Consider the following 21,650-nt stretch of genomic DNA (forward strand, 5'->3'; position numbering starts at 1 on the left):
GAACATAAAAAAAAAAAGAAAAGTGAACATATTCTAAAATGGCTCACTGGGTTTTTATAAATTTAATGCACCCATGTAATCACCAAATCAAGAAACAGAAAACTGCCAGCACCTGGAGAACCATTTGTGCTCCCTTCCAGTCACTATCCTCAAAAGATGAGAGCATGAATGGGTTTCACCTAGTTTGTATTTTCTTTAATTAGAATTACATATTTTTGTGTATCTGGGTTTCCAAGCAACATTGTAAGTCAGTCTCCAGCTGTTTGTTTTGTCTTGTTTTGATTTTTATTCTGTTATTACCTGAAAATATCCATTCTATTGTTGATAGATATGAGTAGTTCCCAATGTAGAGCTATTATAAATAGCAGTGCGTTGGTCATTCTAGCAAGTACCTTCTTGGTAAAAGTATATATGCATTTCTATTTGGAATATGTGTGTGTGTATATACACACACACACACATGGGACATGGGGAATGCATACTCTCAGTATTAGCAGATACTGGAAACACTTTTCCAAAGTGGTTATATCAACTTACACTCCACAGTGTGGAAGAATTCCAGTCACTCTACATCTTCACTGACATTCTCCTGCCAGTATTTTGTATATATTCATTTTAACAACTCTGGTGAGGACGTACTGCTATCTCATTGTGCTTTTAATTTGTATTTTCCTGATGACTAACCAAATTGAACATTTCTATTCTAGTTATACATCTATATTATAATTATCATTAATTATAGCTAAGTTAAATCTATACTAGCTATTTGTTATTTATTTAATACATTTATTTTTTATTGGTGTTCAATTTGCCAACATACAGAATAACACCCAGTGCTCATCCCGTCAAGTGCCCCCCTCAGTGCCCGCCACCCAGTCACCCCCACCCCCCGCCCTCCTCCCCTTCCACCACCCCCAGTTCGTTTCCCAGAGTTAGGAGTCTTCCATGTTCTGTCTCCCTCTCTATACTAGCTATTTGAATATCTTCCTTTGTGAAGGATTCATTTTCTTTTGCATTGCCTGCACTTTTCTTATTAACTTGCAGGGGCATGTGATATATTTTGGGTACAAGTCCTTTGCCATATATACAGGTTGAAACTTCTTCTTTCTATTCTCTGGGCTGCTCTTTTACTCTATGAATGTTGACTTTTTTGGGGCAGGGGGCACTTCTTACTTACAGTGCACTCTATTCTCCATGATTATTATTTTTGTGTTCTGTTTAAGAAATTTTTGCCTATTCCAAATTCATGATGATCTCTTGTGATTTCTTCTTAAATTGTTTAAATTTTCACATTTATGTTTAGTTTGTTTGGAAAAAAGTTATATGTAAGGCATGATATGGCAACTTACATATATTTCACTTCCATGTAAATTTCCTAACTAAGGGAAAGAGGTAACACATGACCTAGCAGACTCACATTTATGGCTAGGAATGTTCTCAGAAAAAGAGAATGAAGCCACCAAGTTGGCTTGGCTCAGGTCCACATACAGAGAGAGATGCAAAAGTGAGAAAATTGCTGTGATCACAGGGCCAGATCGTACAATGATAGCCTGTTGTCCGAAAAAAGCATTAGGCACACTAGCAGCCATTTGGCAGAACTCAGGGTCATAGGTAGAGGCTTTTGTAGGGGCACACAAGCCCCTTACGTGTGCAAGGGTGAGGTGCCTCAGCAGCAGCCTTGGCGTAAGCAGCATCCTAAAGCCTCCAAAAACACATGCTGTTGAGATGCTTGAGCTGATTTGATCCTCTAGTGAAATCTGACTGATGCTCTCTGCTCCCATCTAGTAATGACTACTAATAATGCATATCCTCAAATCCCAGAAAATGAAACTAAAGAAACAGTTTTACAAGATAAGAAAAGACAATGAATTGTGATTTTCAGAGTCCAACCAAACGTAATAACCTTGTCTTTTTATGACTTGGTTTTGATTTTCTTTCAGACTGGATAGAGACCAGATTTGCTGATGGTGAACTAAAAAGGGCACTTTTGCTAAAAGGGAAAAAAAAAGATATTGTATTGTTTCATGTGTCAACCCTGCTATTTGCTATAAAGTTCCCTATGATCTCCAGGATAAAAAGAGATGGTAGGAACTGTAAAAACTAGTTGGCCAAAAGTACACTCCAACTGGTTCTAGTGTGGTGATGGAATGGAGCAGATATGTCAATACCCAGTCCTGGTCAAATGGCAGGTTTGTTAGCAAAATAAATGTTTTAATCTGTAGGTTTTGAAGTGATACTATGCAGCAGCAGATAACAAATACTCTAGCATAAGAAGACAGGCCCTTTCCTCCATTCCAGAGGAGACTATTATTGTATGAAGCATGAATTTGGTTGTTAAATTGAGATACTTTTATATATTTTTTAATTGTGGTAAAATACAAAATATAAAGTTTACTATCTTAACCATTTTAAAGGGTGCAGTTCAGGGTCACCAAGTATATTCACATTGTTGTGCAGCTATCAGCACCATCCAGAACTGTTTTCATGTTGCAAAACTGAGACTCAACCTATTTAACAAGAACTCCCCATTCCCCTCATCATGACCTGACCTCTGGCAACCACCATGTATCAGTCTTTTGGTAACTGTCTTATTTCATTTAGCATAATGTTTTCAAGGCTTATTCATTTTGTAGTATGTGTTAGAATTTCCTTCCTTAAGGCTGAATAATATCCCATTGTATATATACACCACATTTCATTTATCCATCCATCCATCGATGGACATCTGGGTTGCTTCTACCCTTTAGCTATTATGAATAATGCTTCTACGAGCATGGATGTACTAATATCTAGTCCCTGCTTTCAATTTTTGGGGGTATATACTCAGAAGTACAACTGCTGGATCACACAGTAATTCAATTTTTAATATTTTTAAGACAGCCATACTATTTTCTTTTTTTTTCAGCCATACTATTTTCATTAGCAATTCCACATTACATTCCTACACCCAGTACACAAGACTTCCCATTTCTCCACATCTTCACTTGTTATTTTCTGAGTTGTTTTTTTTTTTTTAAAGTAGCCATCCTAATGGGTGTTAGGTGGTTGAGACTGTTGTACTTTTAGTTACCTGAAACTTTTCTCCATCAAAAAAATGAAGAGACCACCAACAGAATGAGAGAAAATAATTGCAAAGTCATGTATCTGATAAAGAACCCACACACAACTCAATAGCAAAACAAACAACCTAATTCAAAAACAGAGAGAAGAATTGAACAGACCCTGTTTCCAATGAAGAAATGGCCAACATTACCTTATTACACACAGCATGCGAAACATAGAGACAAAGAACTGCTCTCATCACAGTAAATGCAGGAGACTCACAGACACTCCTGTGTGAACACAACTCCGCCACACGGACAATGCCAGCCAAGTCCCATGTGGCCCCCAGACAGACACAATCACCTAGACTTTGAAACCTGGAATAAAGCTTCACACACTCTGACTGACCTCCAAGAGACACCAACAAAGCCCAGGCCCTCTGCACTCTTCTTCCACTTTCTTTTTCCCTTTAGAACCGGGCAGCCCGGGTGGCTCAGCGGTTTAACACCGCCTTTGGCCGCGATTCGATTCGATTCGATTCTTTTCAATTCGATTTGATTCGATTCTTTTCGATTTGATTCTTTTCAATTCCATTCGATTCGCTTCGATTCTTTCCGATTCAATTTGATTCGATTCCTTTCGATTTGATTCGATTCGATTCTTTTCGTTTCGATTCGATTCAAATCGTTTCGATTCAATTCGATTCAATTTGATTCTATTCTTTTCGGCAGGGCCTGATCCCGGAGACCCAGGTTCGAGTTCCATGTCGGGCTCCCTGCATGGAGCCCGCTTCTCCCTCTCTCTCTGCCTGTGTCTCTGCCTCTCTGTGTCTCTCATGAATAAATAATAAATAAAATCTTAAAAAAAAAAGAACCTATCACCATCCGATACACCTTGTACTTTGATGAGGTGTCCTTAAGAATTTCAGCTGCAGGGGGTGGCTCAGCGGTTTAGCACCTGCCTTTGGTCCAGGGCGTGATCCTGGATTCCTGGGATCGAGTCCGCGTCAGGCTCCCGGCATGGAGCCTGCTTCTGTCTCTGTCTCTCTGTGTCTATCCTGAATAAATAAATAAAATCTTTAAAAAAAAAAAAAAGAATTTCAGCTGCAGGTAGGAAGAGATACTCCCTCTGTCCTGATCACTGGTCAACCAACAGCACCCAGGCCACAGCCTAAATGCTTACTGAAAGGCCAGGTTCACACAGACACACACACCTATACCAACATATTCAGGGGCTCACATCCCTCTGGTCTGCCCAGAGTGAAGGGTTAGGTTCCCCATGCCAAACAGTACAGGGGTCCCGTGGGCTCCCAAGTGAATTCTCGAAGGATACTTCGGCTGACCTGCTGGAAAATGGGCGATCACACCGCAGAACCCGCACTGTGCACAAAGCCCCCCTGCGCCCAGCGCAGCCCCCGGTCTCCATGACCGGCGGCGGGCGACGGTGTCGTCAGCGCCCCGTACCCAAGAGCCGCCAGCCGCCAGGGCCTCGCTGTGCTGTAGGTTTCTGCGGGGAGACGGGTTCTCAGCCCCTGACACCTGGATGGGGGGGGGGGGTCCTACTTCGATCCGCCCCCTCCCCGCACCCCTGCTCCGCCCCGGCGCTCCCCGCGGTGCTCCCCTCGGTGTTCGCATCCCCGGGTGGACTCTCGCCGCCGGCCCTGCGGCCTCGCAGGCCCGCGCACTCACCGCATCCCCTGGGAGGAAAGCCAGGACATCCCGTTTCCAGGCTACCTGCGACCACTTCTGTGACCGAGGAGCCACCCGGAAGCTGGTACATAGGCGCGGGGGCGGGACTTCCGGGACGCCTCCTCAGCATCCCGGGCCCACCCAGACGACAACTGCGACTGCGCGTTCTCCCCGAAGCTCCTAGAGAGGAGGGCCCGCGCACGCCCGCCTCCGCCGTGACTGCGCCCGCGCTGCCTGCCGGGAGCACGCTGGACACCGCACAAACTGCATTTCCACCGTGGGAGCCGCGGGGGCTCAGGGTCGGGAGTGAGCACGGCGTGCGGCGGGAAGGGTTCTGCAGATTCTGCCTGGAGCTGTTGGGGAGCTCGGAGGCGAGAAAGCCCGGGGGTCGACTGCGCGTGCGCGACGCCGCCCAGCTCAGTACGGGAGCGAGGGCGCAGGGGGGGGGGGTGCGCATGCGCATGGCTGTGAGCGTCGCGTCCTGCTGAGCACGTGGCGCACGTGGTAGGGGTCACGGCTGGGGCGGATGGAAGTCCAAGTTGCCTGGCTGGCAGGTTGCTGAGGTCCCGCGGGAGCCGTCGCCCTCGCCCTGGAGGAAGGATGCGCGTCACCTGTCACACTCTCCTCCGGACTCTCATTGCAGCCGCGTGGAGCTGCTGCGGAGGAATGACAAGCGGAGCGCCTCCGGGGTCCATGGGCAGCGAAGATTTTCTGCGGTGCAGGTCAGAGTTGGCTCCGACCCGGAGAGGTCAGGTGGTCCGCGTGGAGCTGCAGATGGCCGCAGACAGGACCGAATGTGTGTACCCACCACCAAGCCGACTCCCCCCTCCCCCCACTCCCGGGGATCTCCTTGAGAATGCTCTGGAATTGCTTTTACATTGTAAGCCACAGAATTCCCGAGAGTCCAGGAACACAGTGTAAGCCTAGAGACACTCTGCTGGTTCCCTTTCATTTCCTTCAGGTAATGTGACTAAGGTGTGGACAGGTGTGACCCTGGAGTGTTTTCTAACTTCAGATGAGTTACAAGAAAGGCCTGATGGGTCACAGGTCTTTAGGAGGTGGGAAGGACTGTCATTGTTCACCTAAACATCAAGGTGTAGGTGAGTCTAAATTTCCCTTTAGTTCATGTATTTGTTGCCTTGTTTTCTAATAATTCATTTTAAAAAACTGGCCATTGTAAGTATAGTTCTGTGGGTTTTCATAAATTCATACTTGTACTACCATAGTAAAAATACAGAACACTCCATCCCCCCCCCAGGAAACAACCTCTTAGTGCCCAAATGTCCCCCCACTCTTAACCTTCTGATCTAGTCTTCCTTTTACCTTTACTCTTTCCAGAATATAGTCTTTTGAATACATGTTTAAAATTTAACATTACGTTTTGAAAATTGTGTAATTACAGGCAACCTGCGTAGCTCAGCAGTTAAACATCTGCCTTCTCAGGGTGTGATCCTGGAGTCCTGGGATTGACTACTGCATCCGGCTCCCTGCATGGAGCCTGCTTCTCCCTCTGCTTGTGTCTTTGCCTCTCTCTGGTGTGTCTTATGAAAAAATAAATAAGATCTTAAAAAAAAACCAAAAGCTCTTTAAAAAAAAAGAAAATTGTGTAAATATCCTTGTCCTCTAGAATTGTGAGATTTTCAAATTTCCAACAGTGCCCAGGACAGGCGGTGGCACACATTAGGCCTTCAAAATAGAGAGGCTCCATTATAATTATGCACTATTATCAGGTGCATAAGCTTATGCAGGACCCTGCTTCCATGCCAACTTCTGTCACTTGTACAATTGGAAGGATGTTGGGAGAAGTGATCAAATGAGGTAATAAGGATTATGAAATTACATTAATCTCTGCTGTGCTGTGAAAACAACAATTAATGTGAAAAAACAGATGAAGACTGGACTTTATCTCCCTTTTAATTAAACAAAATACTGTTATATTTTTCTTTCTTAATGTGTATTGGAAGCCTAAGCATGTGCAAAGAATACCTGTAACAAGCAAAATGGAGCCCCAAGATGAGAATACCAAATATATGAGGCCATTTCAAATTATTTCATGAGGATGTTAAATATAAACACCCATACACTGTGCTTCAAATCCATATGAACTCTCTGATCCCAAATACCCATGTCCAGTCTCATAAACATACATGACATGCCTTAAAATTTTTAACCATTGCAAAAAAGTGGCTGAACTATATCTTCACTTTTATGGAAAATAATTACTGATAACTTAACGAGTGGAGAATTATTCCTGTATTACCACCCACTATTTACTAACACTTTTGAACACTTCCAGAAAGGATCTAAGGCATATTAGGTAGTGTAAATATACATGAATCGATGATATTCTCATTCACTGAGACCTCTATCCTTTGTTCCTCACCCCTTTTAGCTCCCTTGTCATAGTTTATATTTTACTTCACTCTGCTTTTATATTTTCCAACAAAGTTTAAAATACTTTCTCATCAGAATATTTTATATCATTTGCTAGACTTATTTGCTACCTAATTAAATTGCTAAAACTATTATTTAAGTTTTTACTATTATGAATAAGAAGTTATGCTGAAACAATTATAACACTATATACAAATAAAATACACTAGTATGAAAACTGCCTAAATTTCTACAAATCTTAAATTCACAGTTACAAGGTTGATTTGACAGCTCAGAGTTGCAATATTTTACTGTATTTTCAGTAAATTAAAGAGATTGACATTTATTAGTATACATTTGAAAATATAGTTAATAAGATTTCTCAGAAACATATAAAGTACATAACTCATATGAAAACAATTAATAGAATATTTTTCAGAAACACAGCATTTGTTCAACCAAAAAACACATTGTATCTAACCACACATGCTCAATCTTAATAATTGAACACACCCTGAGGGATGGTAGTCAGTGCGGAGTAACAGGAAACCCACATAGTCTGCCCAGTATGTCAGTAATGCTTATTTATTTCATAGAAATACTGGTTTGGGGTAGCTGCTCAATGATGCTGGAGGGAAACACAGTCCCATATGTTGTTATTGATGCAACACTGCATCTGTTCTAGTAGAATCAGAAACATAGAAGCATGAGAAATATTAAGAGGATGAGCTGTTCACCATACAAATCAGATGTGATATGAATATCTTACGATCCAGAGAAGAGAGGTCAGAACATATTAGATAAGAGCAACAGCCATGATGTCCTAATCAGTACAGTACAGGGCTTTCAGGAAAATGCAAGCTGTAGACATCTAACCATGGAGGTGCATCCATGATGGGAAAGCTGGTAGGGTGGATGTGAAAGCCTACCCCTCTGACAGAATGGGAGTCATGCAGTTGTTCATTTTAAGGACACTTTTGATCAGCAAGACTAGCAATCAGGAAAATAAGCTGGAGATGGTGCCCACAAAGCCCCTATGCATCTGTCTATCTCCTCACATGGTGGTGGCTCAATAAGCTGAAGATTGTTTCTTCCAAATCTCATGCAAGCTAGGCTCTTACAGAATTCTATCATGGGACCATATAGAGAAGGCATCCTGGGAAATGTAGTTCCTAGCCTTATCTGTGTTGATAGAACACTATCTAACAGAACCATCTCCCCTCTAGATTTCATTGTCTCTCTTCCTTAAAAAAAATTTATTTGAAAAAAAAATTTATTTGAGAGAGAGCACAAGCAAGGGGGAGGGGAAGAGGGAGAGGGAGAAGCTGGCTCCCCACTGAGTAGGGAGCCCCACGTGAGGTTTGGTCCCAGGACCCTGGGATAATGACCTGAGTCCAAGGCAGATGCTTAACTGACTGAGCCACCCAGGTGCCCCTCATTGTCTCCCTTCTTAATTCAAATGTGTTGTCCACTTCCTAACCAGAAGCCAGGACAATACAGCAGCAGATGGAAATAATAGTTTAAATGAAACTATACTCTTTCAAGACCATTGCATACCTATAAATTTTTACCAGCTTACATATTTACAAAATTGCAAGCCAGAAAAATGGAATAATGATCCTCTAGCCAAAAAAAAAAAAGGTGTTGAGAATACATACCTTGTGTAAGCAAAGAAGTGCCAACTTTAAAAGTTGTAGGTTCTCTCAGGAAGATAATAAGATGGAATAATATGTAATGGGAAGGTGAAACCCAGTTTGGAACACACTGGGCCCATAAGAAAATCCAAACAAATACCAATGTTACAGTAGCTTAAAGGCCCCATACTTACCGAATAATTTTAAAAACTATATAAAATTAAACCTAATGCATATTTAAAACACATCAAGTCACCCATGGCTGCATCACATTTCAAAATGGAAACAGAAATATCACCTGAATTCATGAATGAAAAAATCCATAATATATCAAAATTCATGTACTATATATAGATATACTTAGAATACTTGAGAATTCTCATCTTGATGTTTAGTTGAAGAGATACAGAAATTCACTTGCTAGCAGTCCACATTAAGGATGAGATACCATCTTTGTAACTTTTATAAGATTTCTCTTTTGGTGTGGATTTTCCATACAGTTTTACACAAATTAATTTGCATCAGGTTTTCTCACATTACTTATAAGTTTTCTTTGGACTATGAGTTCTCACATGACTATGAAAGGATTTGGGACAATTAAAAGTTTTCCCACATTTTTCACATTTATGAGATTTCTCTCTAGTCTGCATCCTTATGGTTTTGGAAGGATGAGGGCCATTTGAAGGCCTTCCTGCACTGCTTACAATTATAGGGTTCTCTCCACCGTGTTTCTTGACATGTTTATGTAAGGATGAGGACCAACCAAATGCTTTCCCACATTTTTCACATTTATAGGGCTTTTCTCTAATCTGCATCCTTACATTTTTGGAAGGATGAGGGCCACCTGAAAGTTTTCCCACATTGCTTACATTTACGGGTTTCTCTCCATTGTGCATTCTGTTATGCTTGTGTAAGGATGAAGACCAACCAAATGCTTTCCCACACGTATCACACTTATAGGGTTTCTCTCCAGTCTGCATTCTTACATTTTTGGAAGGATGAGGACCATCCGAAGGCCTTTCCACATTGCTTGCATTTATAGGTTTTTCTCCAGCGTGCATTCTGACATGTTTGTGTAAGGATGAGGGCCAACCAAATGCTTTCCCACATTTTTCACATTTATAGGGTTTCTCTCCATTGTGAATTCTCACATGTCTCTGAAAGGATGTGAGCCAACAGTAGGCTTTCCCACACTGCTTACATTCATAGGGTTTCTCTCCAGTGTGCATGATCATATGTACTCGAAAAGACTTGGGACAGCTAAAGCCTTTTCCACACTGCTTACATTCATAGGGTTTCCCACCATTATGCATCATCACATGTACTCGAAAGGATTTAGGACAACTGAAGGCTTTCCCACATTGCATACATTCATAAGGTTTCTCTCCAGTGTGACTCCTTATATGTCCAGTGAGGGAATGGGAACGAATAAATGTTTTTCCACAAAGTTTACATGCATAGGGTTTCTCTCCACTGTGAGTTTTCACATGATTCCTTAGGTATGAAGAACAACTGAAGGCTTTCCCACATTCCTCACACTGATATAGCTTGTATCCAGCGTGACTCCTTTTGTGCCTCTTAAGAGATGAACGATGCCTGAAGACTTTTCCACACTGACTGCATTCATACAGTTTTACTCCACTAGGAGTTTTCTTGTACAGCTTAAGGTTTGGAATATGGCTGATGGCTTCTCCACACATATTACCTTTGCTACTTTCACAGAGTCGCTCCACCATATGACTTCTGCTTTGAAAAAAGAAGGTGGGGAGAGCACATTATTAATAGTTTGTGTATTTATGATTTATTAATATTTGTTAATGATTGCTAGGATTACATTTATACCATTTTCTGTATTAATGTGGGGTTTTTTGTCCCGTCAGAATTATTTCAAAGTGGAACAAACTAGCTGCTTTGGGAATGGACTTAAGCACAGCCCATTATTACAACAGCATTTCTCATATAGGGTCCCCTGATAATTGCTTCCCACTGAATTATCTTTCAAATGCTCAATGTCTGAGTCACATGAAGGAAAAAAGGGAGGAATTTGTGAATGAACAAATCTGGAGCTAGGTTTATCAGTTTTTTTGTTTTTGTTTTTTAATTCCATGAAATAGTAAGATTCTCTACTGGGATATTGAATTTTCTCCTAAATGCAACTTACTTCAAGTGTCCCTCCTCATTGTTGTACTTATCTTCAATGCACTGGTCTTCCCAATTTTCTCCAAAAAGGGAGGTCCAGGAATCATTTTTTATGAACCTTGCTATTTTCTGATCATTGGATAATTTTTCTCCAAAACTATCCTGCTGAGAAATAGACCCATTGATTTTCAGTTGAGTCTCATCATCTAAAACAAAACAGTGAATAAATCTTATAAGAAAGGCACATATGAGCAAAGAAATACATTTAGTTTAGCTGTTTCAAAATTTCATTATTTAGAGGCACAGAAGGTCAAAATGAAGGCAATTTAATATGCACAGAAAACAACAAGGTTTCAAACAACAAACTTCTCAATGCCCACAAAGTGACCCATGGATATATACCCAGACTAATGACACTGAAGGACCCTAAGTATTCTAAACAATAAAGTAAAAAACACAGTTTAGTATATAGATTTTTACTGTCACAGAGAAACGTAGACTCTAGATCCATGACAGCTGTGATTTCGCCTGTTTTATTTATGAATGTGTTTTCCTTCTATATTCCAAATCTTGAAATAGGCTTAATGAATAATAAATACTTATTCTCTATATAACTAAATGAAGGATTGATGCCTCCTTACCTATTGAGACAAGGTTCCTGAAGGTTTCCAGCATCACATCTTTGTAGAGCTTCCTCTGAGCAGGTTTCAGCAGAGTCCACTCCTCTCGTGTGAAGTCCACAATCACATCTTCAAAGACCACTGAGTCCTAAAACAAATGACATAATTGTAGGAGAATGAATGACACTGACAACACAGGGAAAGTGGACTCAAGTTCACAGGAAGTTCAAACAAGATTCTTTAGCCTCCCCACATCTAATCTATGTCCACACTCATTCTCTGTATCATAGTCTTAACATATCATTAACACATTGAACTTATTTCTCTCTCCATTTTTACTGTGGCCCTTCCTGTGTGATCCCTGGCTTTGAAAAGTCTAGAATAGTCCAAAACACATTGGAGAAATTAGAGAAGTGCTATACAAATGAAACAAATATATTACTATTTTGTGATGATCAATTCTTTGACAAAAATGATTTTACCTCTTTTCTTATTGCCCACCACATCTCTTAGCACTGCATAAGCCACAAGCTTAAGTATTGATGAGATTCTGATAAATAAAAACACACTGAAGGAGTTTTTCCTTCATTTCTCCTCACCAACAGTGAGAGGCCCAAGGGGGAAACTCAACCAGCAATGTGGGATAGCTGACCCTGTCTTGATGTACTCCATTCAAAATACACAAGTCCAACCGGGCGCATAAAGACATTTTTCTGGAGGCATGCTAATTTTAACTTATATGTGTATTATTATTTTTTAAGATTTTATTTATTCATTCATGAGACAGTGAGAGAGAGAGAGAGAGGCAGAGACACAGGCAGAGGGAGAAGCAGGCTCCATGCAGGGAGCCTGACACGGGACTCGATCCTGGGACTCCAGGACCACACCCTGGGCCAAAGGTAGTGCTAAACCACTGAACCAGGCTGCCCAGAGTATCTTTATTTAATGATGGATACACAGGCGATAAAAGCATGGATATTACTACTACATGATTCAAGATATTGATTGCATCTGGAGAGGAGGGAATCACTCTCAGTGAAGTGTCTGATGTTAAGAACTGTTCTAGGTCTAGGGTTGGATTTTATTTCACAGGTGTTTATTTTTTATTATTTCCATGGACCGTCTAATGTGTCTTATGTACTTTTAGGCATGTGTTATACTTTACGATGAAACTCTATAATCAATTAATACAATTTACCTGAAATAATCTTAAGATGAAAGCAATTTTATAATACTCAACAGAAACATAAAGAATCTCATACCATGGGGGAACTGATGGTAAGATGCATAGCCCAATAAAGGGCATCATTTAAAAAATATTATTCAAAAGAGAACGTACAAATGGAGTGAAGTTGTTTTCTTTTTTAAAAAGATTTTATTTTTTTATTCATGACAGACACACAGAGAGAGAGGCAGAGACACAGGCAGAGGGAGAAGCAGGTTCCCTGCAGGGAGCCCGATGTGGGACTTGATCCCGGGATCCTGGGATCACGCCCTGAGCCAAAGGCAGACGTTCAACTGCTGAGCCACCCTGGTGTCCCAAGTTCATTGTTTTCTACCAAAAAAAGTACAAAACTACGTTCCCATTACCTGACTCCTAGTCAAGATTATACTAGAGATCCAATCTAGTGCCACCTGAAAATAAACAAACATGCAGAATTACAAAAGAATAGGAAGATCATTCTTACCCTTAGCACTAACAAGTATATGCATTGTTAGTTCTTTTGGGCCCCAAAAGAACACAAAGAACCAAAGAGTAAGGTTTTTAGCAAGATTCTAGAATAAAACACAAGATGAAAATAAAACCCATTACCTTTCCATTTAATAACAACACTAGTTGGAAAAATTTTTTAAAGTGAACACACATACAAGAAAGAAAGAAAGAAAGAAAGAAAGAAAGAAAGAAAGAAAGAAAGAAAGAAAGAAAGAAAGAGAAAGAAGAAAGAAAGAAAGAAAGAAAGAAAGAAAGAAAGAAAGAAAGAAAGAAAAAGAAAGAACACGACTGTATGACAATATGCGGTACACTGTGGACCTTTAAAGGAAATTACTTCTAAAACCATCATTTCAAGCCTCTAGAAATAGTCCCCAGGGCATACAGCTGAAGAAACAGGTATTCAAGAAGTTCTATGAGAATTCAGTAAGAAGAGTTAACAGTCTGGTATGTGAACCAAGACCACTCTCTTTCCCTAGACTCCTTTTTTAGACTGCGGCCAAAACCACAGGCTCCTGTCCCTAGTCAGGGAAGGAGGATGTCAGCATTTCTCACCCTGCCCCCGTTAGCTGTTACTGAGTTTAAGCTTCAAGCAAGTGCAGTTGACAGGTGCAGGCTTTCTGCTCCACTAGCTCCTACTTGTGGAATGTGGGCTCTACAGTGGGTACAGGGTTGATGAGAATACTGGGGACCTGATTGCTCTTGTTCTGCCTCATTGGGCAGAGGTTCCACACCCAAGAGAGGCAAGCTGAGAAGACATCAGTCAACTGCCCTTCCTCCACTTACTGCTCAGCTCTTAAAGTGAAGTGTCACTGAGAAATAAGTGTGTCATTGTCCCCATCTCACTGCAGTTCCCTGGCCCAGAGATTTTGACGAGGAAGAAAAGCAGGCTGTAAAACAGGCAGCTCCTAGTCTCTTCTCAAAGAACCCACTTCATTTACAGGAGAAGATGGAGAATCCCAAGCCTAAGGGTGCTCTCCAAAACAGTGCAAGTTGTAGTGAAAAGTCAACAGGGAAGAGATTCAAGATTCAGGTAAAATTGTAGTCCACCACATGGGATCCCTGGGTGGCGCAGCGGTTTGGCGCCTGCCTTTGGCCCAGGGCGCGATCCTGGAGACCCGGGATCGAGTCCCACGTCGGGCTCCCGGTGCATGGAGCCTGCTTCTCCCTCTGCCTACATCTCTGCCTTCTCTCTCTCTCTCTGTGACTATCATAAATAAATAAAAAAAAATTAAAAAAAAATTGTAGTCCACCTTGTTTGCAGGGAGAAACAGGGGAAGAGGAAGCTGGGAGGAGCCTTTCAAGGGTCTGAATAATTAACAAACAGTGATCTGTTAAGCTATTCCTTCAAAGGAGTCCAAATTTGACTGGGTTAGTCCATAGGGCAACGTGTGCCCCATGGCATGTTCAAAACAATAAAGCAGTCAGCCTACAATTTAATGGAGCTTAACAGCTTAACAGTGGGAAGAAAAGAAAATCCTGCCAACACTACTGCCATCCCCAGGTGACTGAGGAGGAACATCAGAGGCTTAATTAACACTGAAGGGGCTGGGAGGGGAGTGAAATAGATTTGATTAAAATAATCCAGCCAGTCACCCAGCAAACACAGTCACAGGCCCCAGAGGATAGGGGCTAGTACCCAAAGACACTACAATACATTATCTATAGTGTCCAGTTTCCAACAAGAAATTACAAGGTGTGCCCAAAAAAAAAACCTTGTGATCTTTATAGCAAAAAATACACAGGCAACAGAAACTGAGAGCAAACAGATACTGGATTTAACAGAAGAAGGCTTCAAAGTAACTATTATAAATATGTTCAAAGAACTAAAGGCAATCATGATTAAAGATGGAGAGGAATATATGATGACAATGATGCACCAAATAATGTCAATAAAGAGACAGAGATTATTCTAAATGAACCAAATGAAAATCCTGGAGTTGAAAAGCACAATAACTGAAAAAAGTCACTAGAGGGACTTAGCCATAGATTTGAACTTGTAGGAGAAAGAACCACAAAGTATGTTACTCCAGTCACATGAAATGTCCAGAATAAGAAATTCTCAAGAGGCAAAAAGTACACCAATAGTTATTTATGGCCAGGAGCAGGATGGAGGGTGATAGACAAAGGGTATGAGGTTTCCTTGGAGGTGATGAAAATGAACTAAAACCATAAACCTCTGGTGATGGCTACATATATCTGTGAATATGGGGATCCCTGGGTGGCCCAGCGGTTTAGCACATGCCTTTGGCCCAGGGCGTGATCCTGGAGTCCTGGGATCGAGTCCCACGTCAGGCTCCCGGCATGGAGCCTGCTTCTCCCTCTGCCTGTGTGTGTGTGTGTGTCTCATGAATAAATAAAATCTTTTTTAAAGGAAGGAAGGAAGGAAGGAAGGAAGGAAGGAAGGAAGGAAGGAAGGAAGGAAGGAAGGAAGAAAGAACTCAATGTCACCAAGATGTCAGCTCCCAAAAAAGAAACTTGTAGCATTAATAAAATTCTAGTAAATTCTCAGATCTTTCTGGGACTTCACAAAAACTTCTCCAAACCCAATAGAAAGACAAATGTAAAAAAAAAAAAGACAAAATGTTCTTAATAACAGAGTAGGGGCTCTCCAAATACATCAAGGAATTTGAAAACACAGTAATCTGGGCAATGTTATTAATATAGGGATAAAAATATAGATTCATGGAAAGGAAAATAATCCTGAAGAGACCTCTATGTATATGGAAATTTGATAAATGACAGAACAAACATTGCAGAGCAAGAGCAGAAATGATGCACGCTTTAATATATGGGGCAGGGAGAAATTGGTATCCAACTGGGAAAAATGTACTGTATTCCCAACTAGTCCATGAACAATAACCACTTTATTCTAGATTTAAATGTGAAAGACAGGGGTGCCTGGGTGATGCAGTTGGTTAAGTGCCCAACTCTTGATTTCAGTACAGGTCATGATCTCAGGGTTGTGAGATCCAGCCAGTGTCAGACTCTGTGGTCAGCAGGGGAGTCTGCTTTAGATTCTCAATATTCCTCTCCCTGTGCCCCTACTTCCTCTCTCTCTCTCTCTCTCTCTCTCTTTCTCTTTCTCTTTCTCTCTCTCAAATAAATAGACAAGACTTTTTAAAAAGAGTTAACTTGGGACACGTGGCTGGCTCAGTGGTTGAGTGTCTGCCCTTGGCTCAGGTTGTGATCGCGAAGTCCTGAGATTGAGTCCTGCATCGAGCTTCCTGCATGGAGCCTGCTTCTCCCTCTGCCTGTGTCTCTGCCTCTTCTCTCTCTGTGTCTCTCATGAATAAATAAATAAAATCTTTTTAAAAAAATAAATAAGAAATAAAAAAGATTTCATTCATTTATTTATGAAGATTAAGCAAAGAAGCCAACAGTGGTCATCGATGGACAAGACAGTGGTAAGTTCAGGGAGGGTCATGTCAGGAGACTCTTACAGCTACCTTAGGCTGTAATTCATACCATTTATGAATCTAGGTGGTGAATCCATGGATGTTTACACTGTGATTAGTTTTTTTTAATTTTTTTTAAATTTATGATAGTCACACAGAGAGAGAGAGAGAGAAAGAGAGAGAGGCAGAGACATAGGCAGAGGGAGAAGCAGGCTCCATGCACCGGGAGCCCGACGTGGGATTCGATCCCGGGTCTCCAGGATCGCGCCCTGGGCCAAAGGCAGGCGCCAAACCGCTGTGCCACCCAGGGATCCCACACTGTGATTAGTTTTAAATGTCCAATAAAACTTTATGCACATTCTAAACATGATAGATTTCACCATAAAAGTTAAAGCATTAATCAAGATTGGAAAATAACACTTTCCGAATGTTTGCTTACTGTGTAATATGAAAAAGTCAGTTTTGATGAACAAACCTTGGTAGAAAAAATATTAGATGTAGATTAAGTGCCTAATTAGAGAGATCTGGTTGCATAAACTTGAAAATCAAAGCCCTCTGACATATGAAAAGGTCTGCAGGACTATCAAGAGAACAAATAAGAAAATCATGTTGCCTTGTGTACATCACGTTACCTTTTCCACAACAAAAGAAAAGCTTTTGCACTTTTGTTTCTTTTTATAGAAAGAAACACTGATAAAAACGAACAAGAAAATATTATATTAAAACTGGTTGTCTGAGGGTGGCTGGGGTAGGACTGGCATGGACCAGGATATGCTGGCAGGGAGATATCTTATGTTAGATTTTCAATGTTTCACAGAGTTTTTAAAACTTTGCACACATTATTTACTTTACCTAAAGAGAAATGTATATATTTTGCTTTAAAAAAAAAAAGATGGGATCCCTGGGGGGCGCAGCGGTTTAGCGCCTGCCTTTGGCCCAGGGCGCGATCCTGGAGACCCGGGATCGAATCCCACGTCGGGCTCCCAGTGCATGGAGCCTGCTTCTCCCTCTGCCTGTGTCTCTGCCTCTCTCTCTCTGTGACTATCATAAATAAAAAAAAAGATGTATATATATTTTTAGAGAGAGACATGTGAGGAGGGGCGGAGGGAGAGAGAGAATCTCAAGTAGACTCCACACTGAGTACAGAGCCCAACACGGGGCTGGATCCTACAACCCGGAGATCATGCCCTGAGCTGCAACGAAGAGTCGGACACTTAACCAACTGCACCACCCAGGTGCCCCTCAAGCTGGGGAGTATTTTCAAAAATGAGTAGGATACTTCACATGTTAGGGGTGTACCTAACCCATTCAAAGCAGTATGATTTTCAAAGATTTGCATTATCCAAAGGTAATTTTCCTCATATTGGTTAAAATAAGAATTATCTTATAGGAATAATACATTTTAAGTTTCATAACTCCATAGAGACAAGCATTGATATTAAAAAAAATTATGGGAAAAGTGAAAAATTAACCTGAGAGCTTAAATACACCCATCTCCTGTCTGGAAGTTCTCTTGTCAAAGAAAGGAAGAAAACTGTTGTATGCTTCCAGAATTCTCTTCTCTGATATTTTATCTCTCAATCCATTTCTACTCACCCAAGAAAATAAAAATCCTACACACTCAAACAGGGAACTGAAAAGGCCAAATGTGTAGGGAGACAAGTTATGCAGCAGCAGCATTTGATATAGAAATCAGAAGGGAAGAAAATCATTTGATGCCATCAGCTCACATAAAGCCACTCACTTGTCCACTGTTTTCTTTTTTTTAAGATTTTATTTATTTATTCATAGAGATGCAGAGAGAGAGAGAGGCAGAGACACAGGCAGAGGGAGAAGCAGGCTCCATGCAGAGAGCCTGACGTGGGACTTGATCCAGGGTCTCCAGATCATACCCCGGGCTGCAGGCGGTGCTAAACTGCTGCGCCACCGGGGCTGCCCTTGTCCACTGTTTTCAAAGAAAACCCACTACGTTCAGAAGGTGACCCACATTCACAGGCGTGCGGTCCAAAGCCTCACTGCAGAAATGCCAGCCTTCTGCTGGTCAGGCCCCAGTGAGGCAGACACAGGGATGAATCCTGGAGCAACACACGCCCTCCCCTCCCTGACTTGCGGTCGGAAACTCTCCCTCCTCAGGCTTCAGTTCTCACCAGCCAGGCAGCTCTTGGCTGGAGTCAGTTAAGGTTCAACCCAAATGAATCCCCATGTTCATTAAGTCTTTCTCTAGGAGACAGACCCCAAAAGAGTCCTCCTCTAAGTCTGACCTTGACAGACTTTCTCAGTTTGCACAAACTACGCCCTGAGTGCACCACCTCTGTGCGTGCCCAACCCAAACCTATTATTTGGAAACAGCCTCAAGGCAGTGGCCAGCATAACCTGAGAAAGGGCATCACCACCCACCTCACACACATTGTAGTGACCTGTAGCTTTTCTAGGCACACGCGCTCCTCCTCCAGATGGTGTGGACCGGCAAGGACACGGGCACAGGATAGAATCTCCAGAAAGAAACCACTTCATGTCCTCCCTGTGCTGTCTCATGGCTGGTCTTACTAAGCTTGGGGTCACTGGGCCCGACCCCTACCCCCACTCCAGGTAGTCAGGACTTAGCATGAATCTCCAAAGTCCAATAATACCGAACAGAATAGAATTATCCACAGTCATAAATTCCCCGTAGCTGACATTCTGGGTGAGTCCTTGTCATCCACCAGTTAATAGGCCAAAGGTTTTGTGTGTGGAAATGCTTCTGCATTTCACAGTCAGAGGGAGGCTTTCTCTATTTCTCTTAGATTCTTTTCCCCAGTAGCATCCTCTAGGCTAAGCCCTGGGATTCCAGTTGTCATCACCAAAAAGAAAACAACAGATGTGACACACTTAGCCACACATGCTCCAGGAGAGAAAAAAGACACAAAAGAATTTTCAGCAAATGCAATGTAAGACTAGGTCTTTTTATCTCCCTGAAGGTGGCTGCTCCCCGGTTTCTTTGCAAAGATATTATCTAGTCTTTCAAAGTCTACTAATTAAACGTATTTTGCATTTACTGAAAAATCCGAGACTCGAATAACCAAATAAATCTTGCTAAGGTGACAAAGCCGGGGAGGGGCAGGGCGAGCGGGAGCACAGGCGCAGATGAGTCAAGGGTCAAGCGCGGCCACCCGCCCACGTGGCACATCCACCCCCCAGCACCTGTTCTCCGAACCGCTCCCGGAACAGCCTCCCGAGGGCGAAGGGCGCTGGCCCCCGGCCCGCTGTGGGTCTCCAGTGCGGTTTGCTTTGCAGGTCGCTGCACAAGCTCACGAGGGGTGGGGAGGAGGGGGCGGGGGGTGTCTGTCCTTCGGGCTTTGCTTCCTTCAGGGAGAACCCAGAGGGCAGGAACAGGCTCCCCCCCCCATAGCAGCATCTGCTCGGCTGACAACTAAAGTCCCTCCAGGAAACGAGAGCTGGGGTCGGGTCACTTAGAGATCAAGGACCGGCCAGGGGATCTCTCCGAGCCCAGGGCCCTAAGCAGGTCTCCCCAGGATGCTCCCCACCCCCCGCAAGACTGTCCCCCGGGAGGAGCTGCCCCGGGCCTGACATTCCCCGACCCCCCGGTGGATAGCAGCTGTGCCCATCTGGTCACCCCCGAGAACCCAGACCCACGCGGGGATGGGACAGGACGCGGGGACCCCAGCCACCGCCCCCTCCACCCCGGGGCCAAAGGCGGTAACTTGGGCGGCACTTGGATGGTGAGGGGACCGCGCGGGGGAACCCGGGCCGCGGCCACCACCAGCCGGTACCGGCTTGTTCGAGCCCAGCCCTGACCGCGCGCACTCACCATGGCTCAGGCCCACTCCCGGCTCTCCGGAGTCCTCGCCGCGACTCCGCGGCCCAGCCAGGGGAGGGCGACGCGGGCTCCAGCCACCTGGGGCCGCTACCGCAGGTGCACGCTAGGGCTCCGGCCGGCTGGGAGCCGCGGCCCGGGGCTGGGAGCGCCCCGCCCCCGGCCTCTGATTGGACGGCGCTCCGAGCCCCCGGGCCCTGATTGGCTAGCGCCGCAAACCCCGCCCAGCCCCGCTGCCTGGGTGGGCGGCCGCCCCGCCCCCTCGGCGCAGCTGGGGCGCACGTGGCTGCCTCCTCCCCGCGGGTCACACCCGGGACGCTGTGTCCAAGCGGGACTCGCCCTCGTTCCCCGGGAGGACCTCGGCGTCTGCCCGCAGCTCCGCGGCTCGCTCCGTCTCCAGACTGTCTCCCCACGGAGCAACGCGTCTTGGTCGGGAGGAGGGGGCTGCCCGGGATGGCTGCGCCTGGACGAGCCGGGACGGGACGGGAGGGCCCGGTGGGGGGACGGCAGGCTCACCCCGGCTCCGTGCTCTTGTGGAACACAGACTTTCACCGTGACTTCACCACGCGCCGTGCAGGGGCTGGATACGGTTTGCTGTTTGGCCGTTTACACGGTTGAGTCCTCGTCTATGCTTCCCCACCCGACTCATCCGCGGCTCTGGATCAGGAAAGGCCAACGCGCGCCGGATGCTCCGGGATGCTTGAACCCCGCAGCTTGAACCTGGCCACGGGGCTCTCTCAGAACCACCACAAGTTACCAGATGTGTTTATTCAAATTCTCAGATTCACATTTTACACTAAAAGGAAATTAATTGCAGATCCATTTTTTTTTTTAGTATATCCCTAGAGACTTTGAAATGTGAACAGCCGTGATGATGTCCCTCAGGCCACTTAGTCGATGGAAAACACCAAAAGCTTATCTAAATTTGGAATGGACCCAGAAATTTAATATGCTTAACAGATTGACTCAAAATGCCTAGTTCCTTTAATATGCTTCTGTTTGCAGAAAATACTTCCCAGTTTAAGAGCCAGTGGAAGGAAACTATCGCTTATTTTATTTACAAACTAGAAGAAATTAATGTTTTATGGTTTTTAAGAAGTATTGTCCACTTTCATAAAAATCAGTGCTGGGGATCCCTGGGTGGCTCAGCTGTTTAGCATCTGCCTTTGGCCCAGGGCGCATCCTGGAGTCCCGGGATCGAGTCCCACGTCAGGCTCCCGGCATGGGCCTG

At 43.7% G+C, this 21,650-nt stretch overlaps 1 protein-coding gene and 1 long non-coding RNA gene across 3 annotated transcripts; both read right to left on the reverse strand.

Annotated features, from left to right (window-relative positions):
• Positions 1-2,947: 2,947 nt before the first annotated feature.
• LOC140611118 (uncharacterized) lies at positions 2,948-4,954 on the reverse strand. The gene is made up of 2 exons (XR_012012457.1): positions 4,731-4,954; positions 2,948-4,548 (listed from the first exon to the last, which is right to left on the reverse strand). It is a non-coding gene; the product is annotated as an uncharacterized lncRNA (long non-coding RNA).
• A 2,465-nt stretch (positions 4,955-7,419) lies between these two features.
• ZNF556 (zinc finger protein 556) lies at positions 7,420-20,551 on the reverse strand. 2 transcript variants are annotated; one of them, XM_072787932.1, is made up of 4 exons: positions 20,414-20,551; positions 11,518-11,644; positions 10,899-11,082; positions 7,420-10,480 (listed from the first exon to the last, which is right to left on the reverse strand). In XM_072787932.1, the coding sequence occupies exons 1-4, from the start codon at positions 20,414-20,416 to the stop codon at positions 9,274-9,276; spliced, it is 1,521 nt and encodes a 506-aa protein (XP_072644033.1). In that variant the 5' UTR covers positions 20,417-20,551; the 3' UTR covers positions 7,420-9,273. The 2 variants fall into 2 exon arrangements, with proteins under 2 accessions (XP_072644033.1, XP_072644032.1); XM_072787931.1 differs by having other exon boundaries at positions 7,420-10,483.
• Positions 20,552-21,650: the final 1,099 nt, after the last annotated feature.

This window comes from Canis lupus, chromosome 19 (genome assembly GCF_048164855.1).
Source record: "Canis lupus baileyi chromosome 19, mCanLup2.hap1, whole genome shotgun sequence".
NCBI classification, from domain to species: Eukaryota; Metazoa; Chordata; class Mammalia; order Carnivora; family Canidae; genus Canis; species Canis lupus.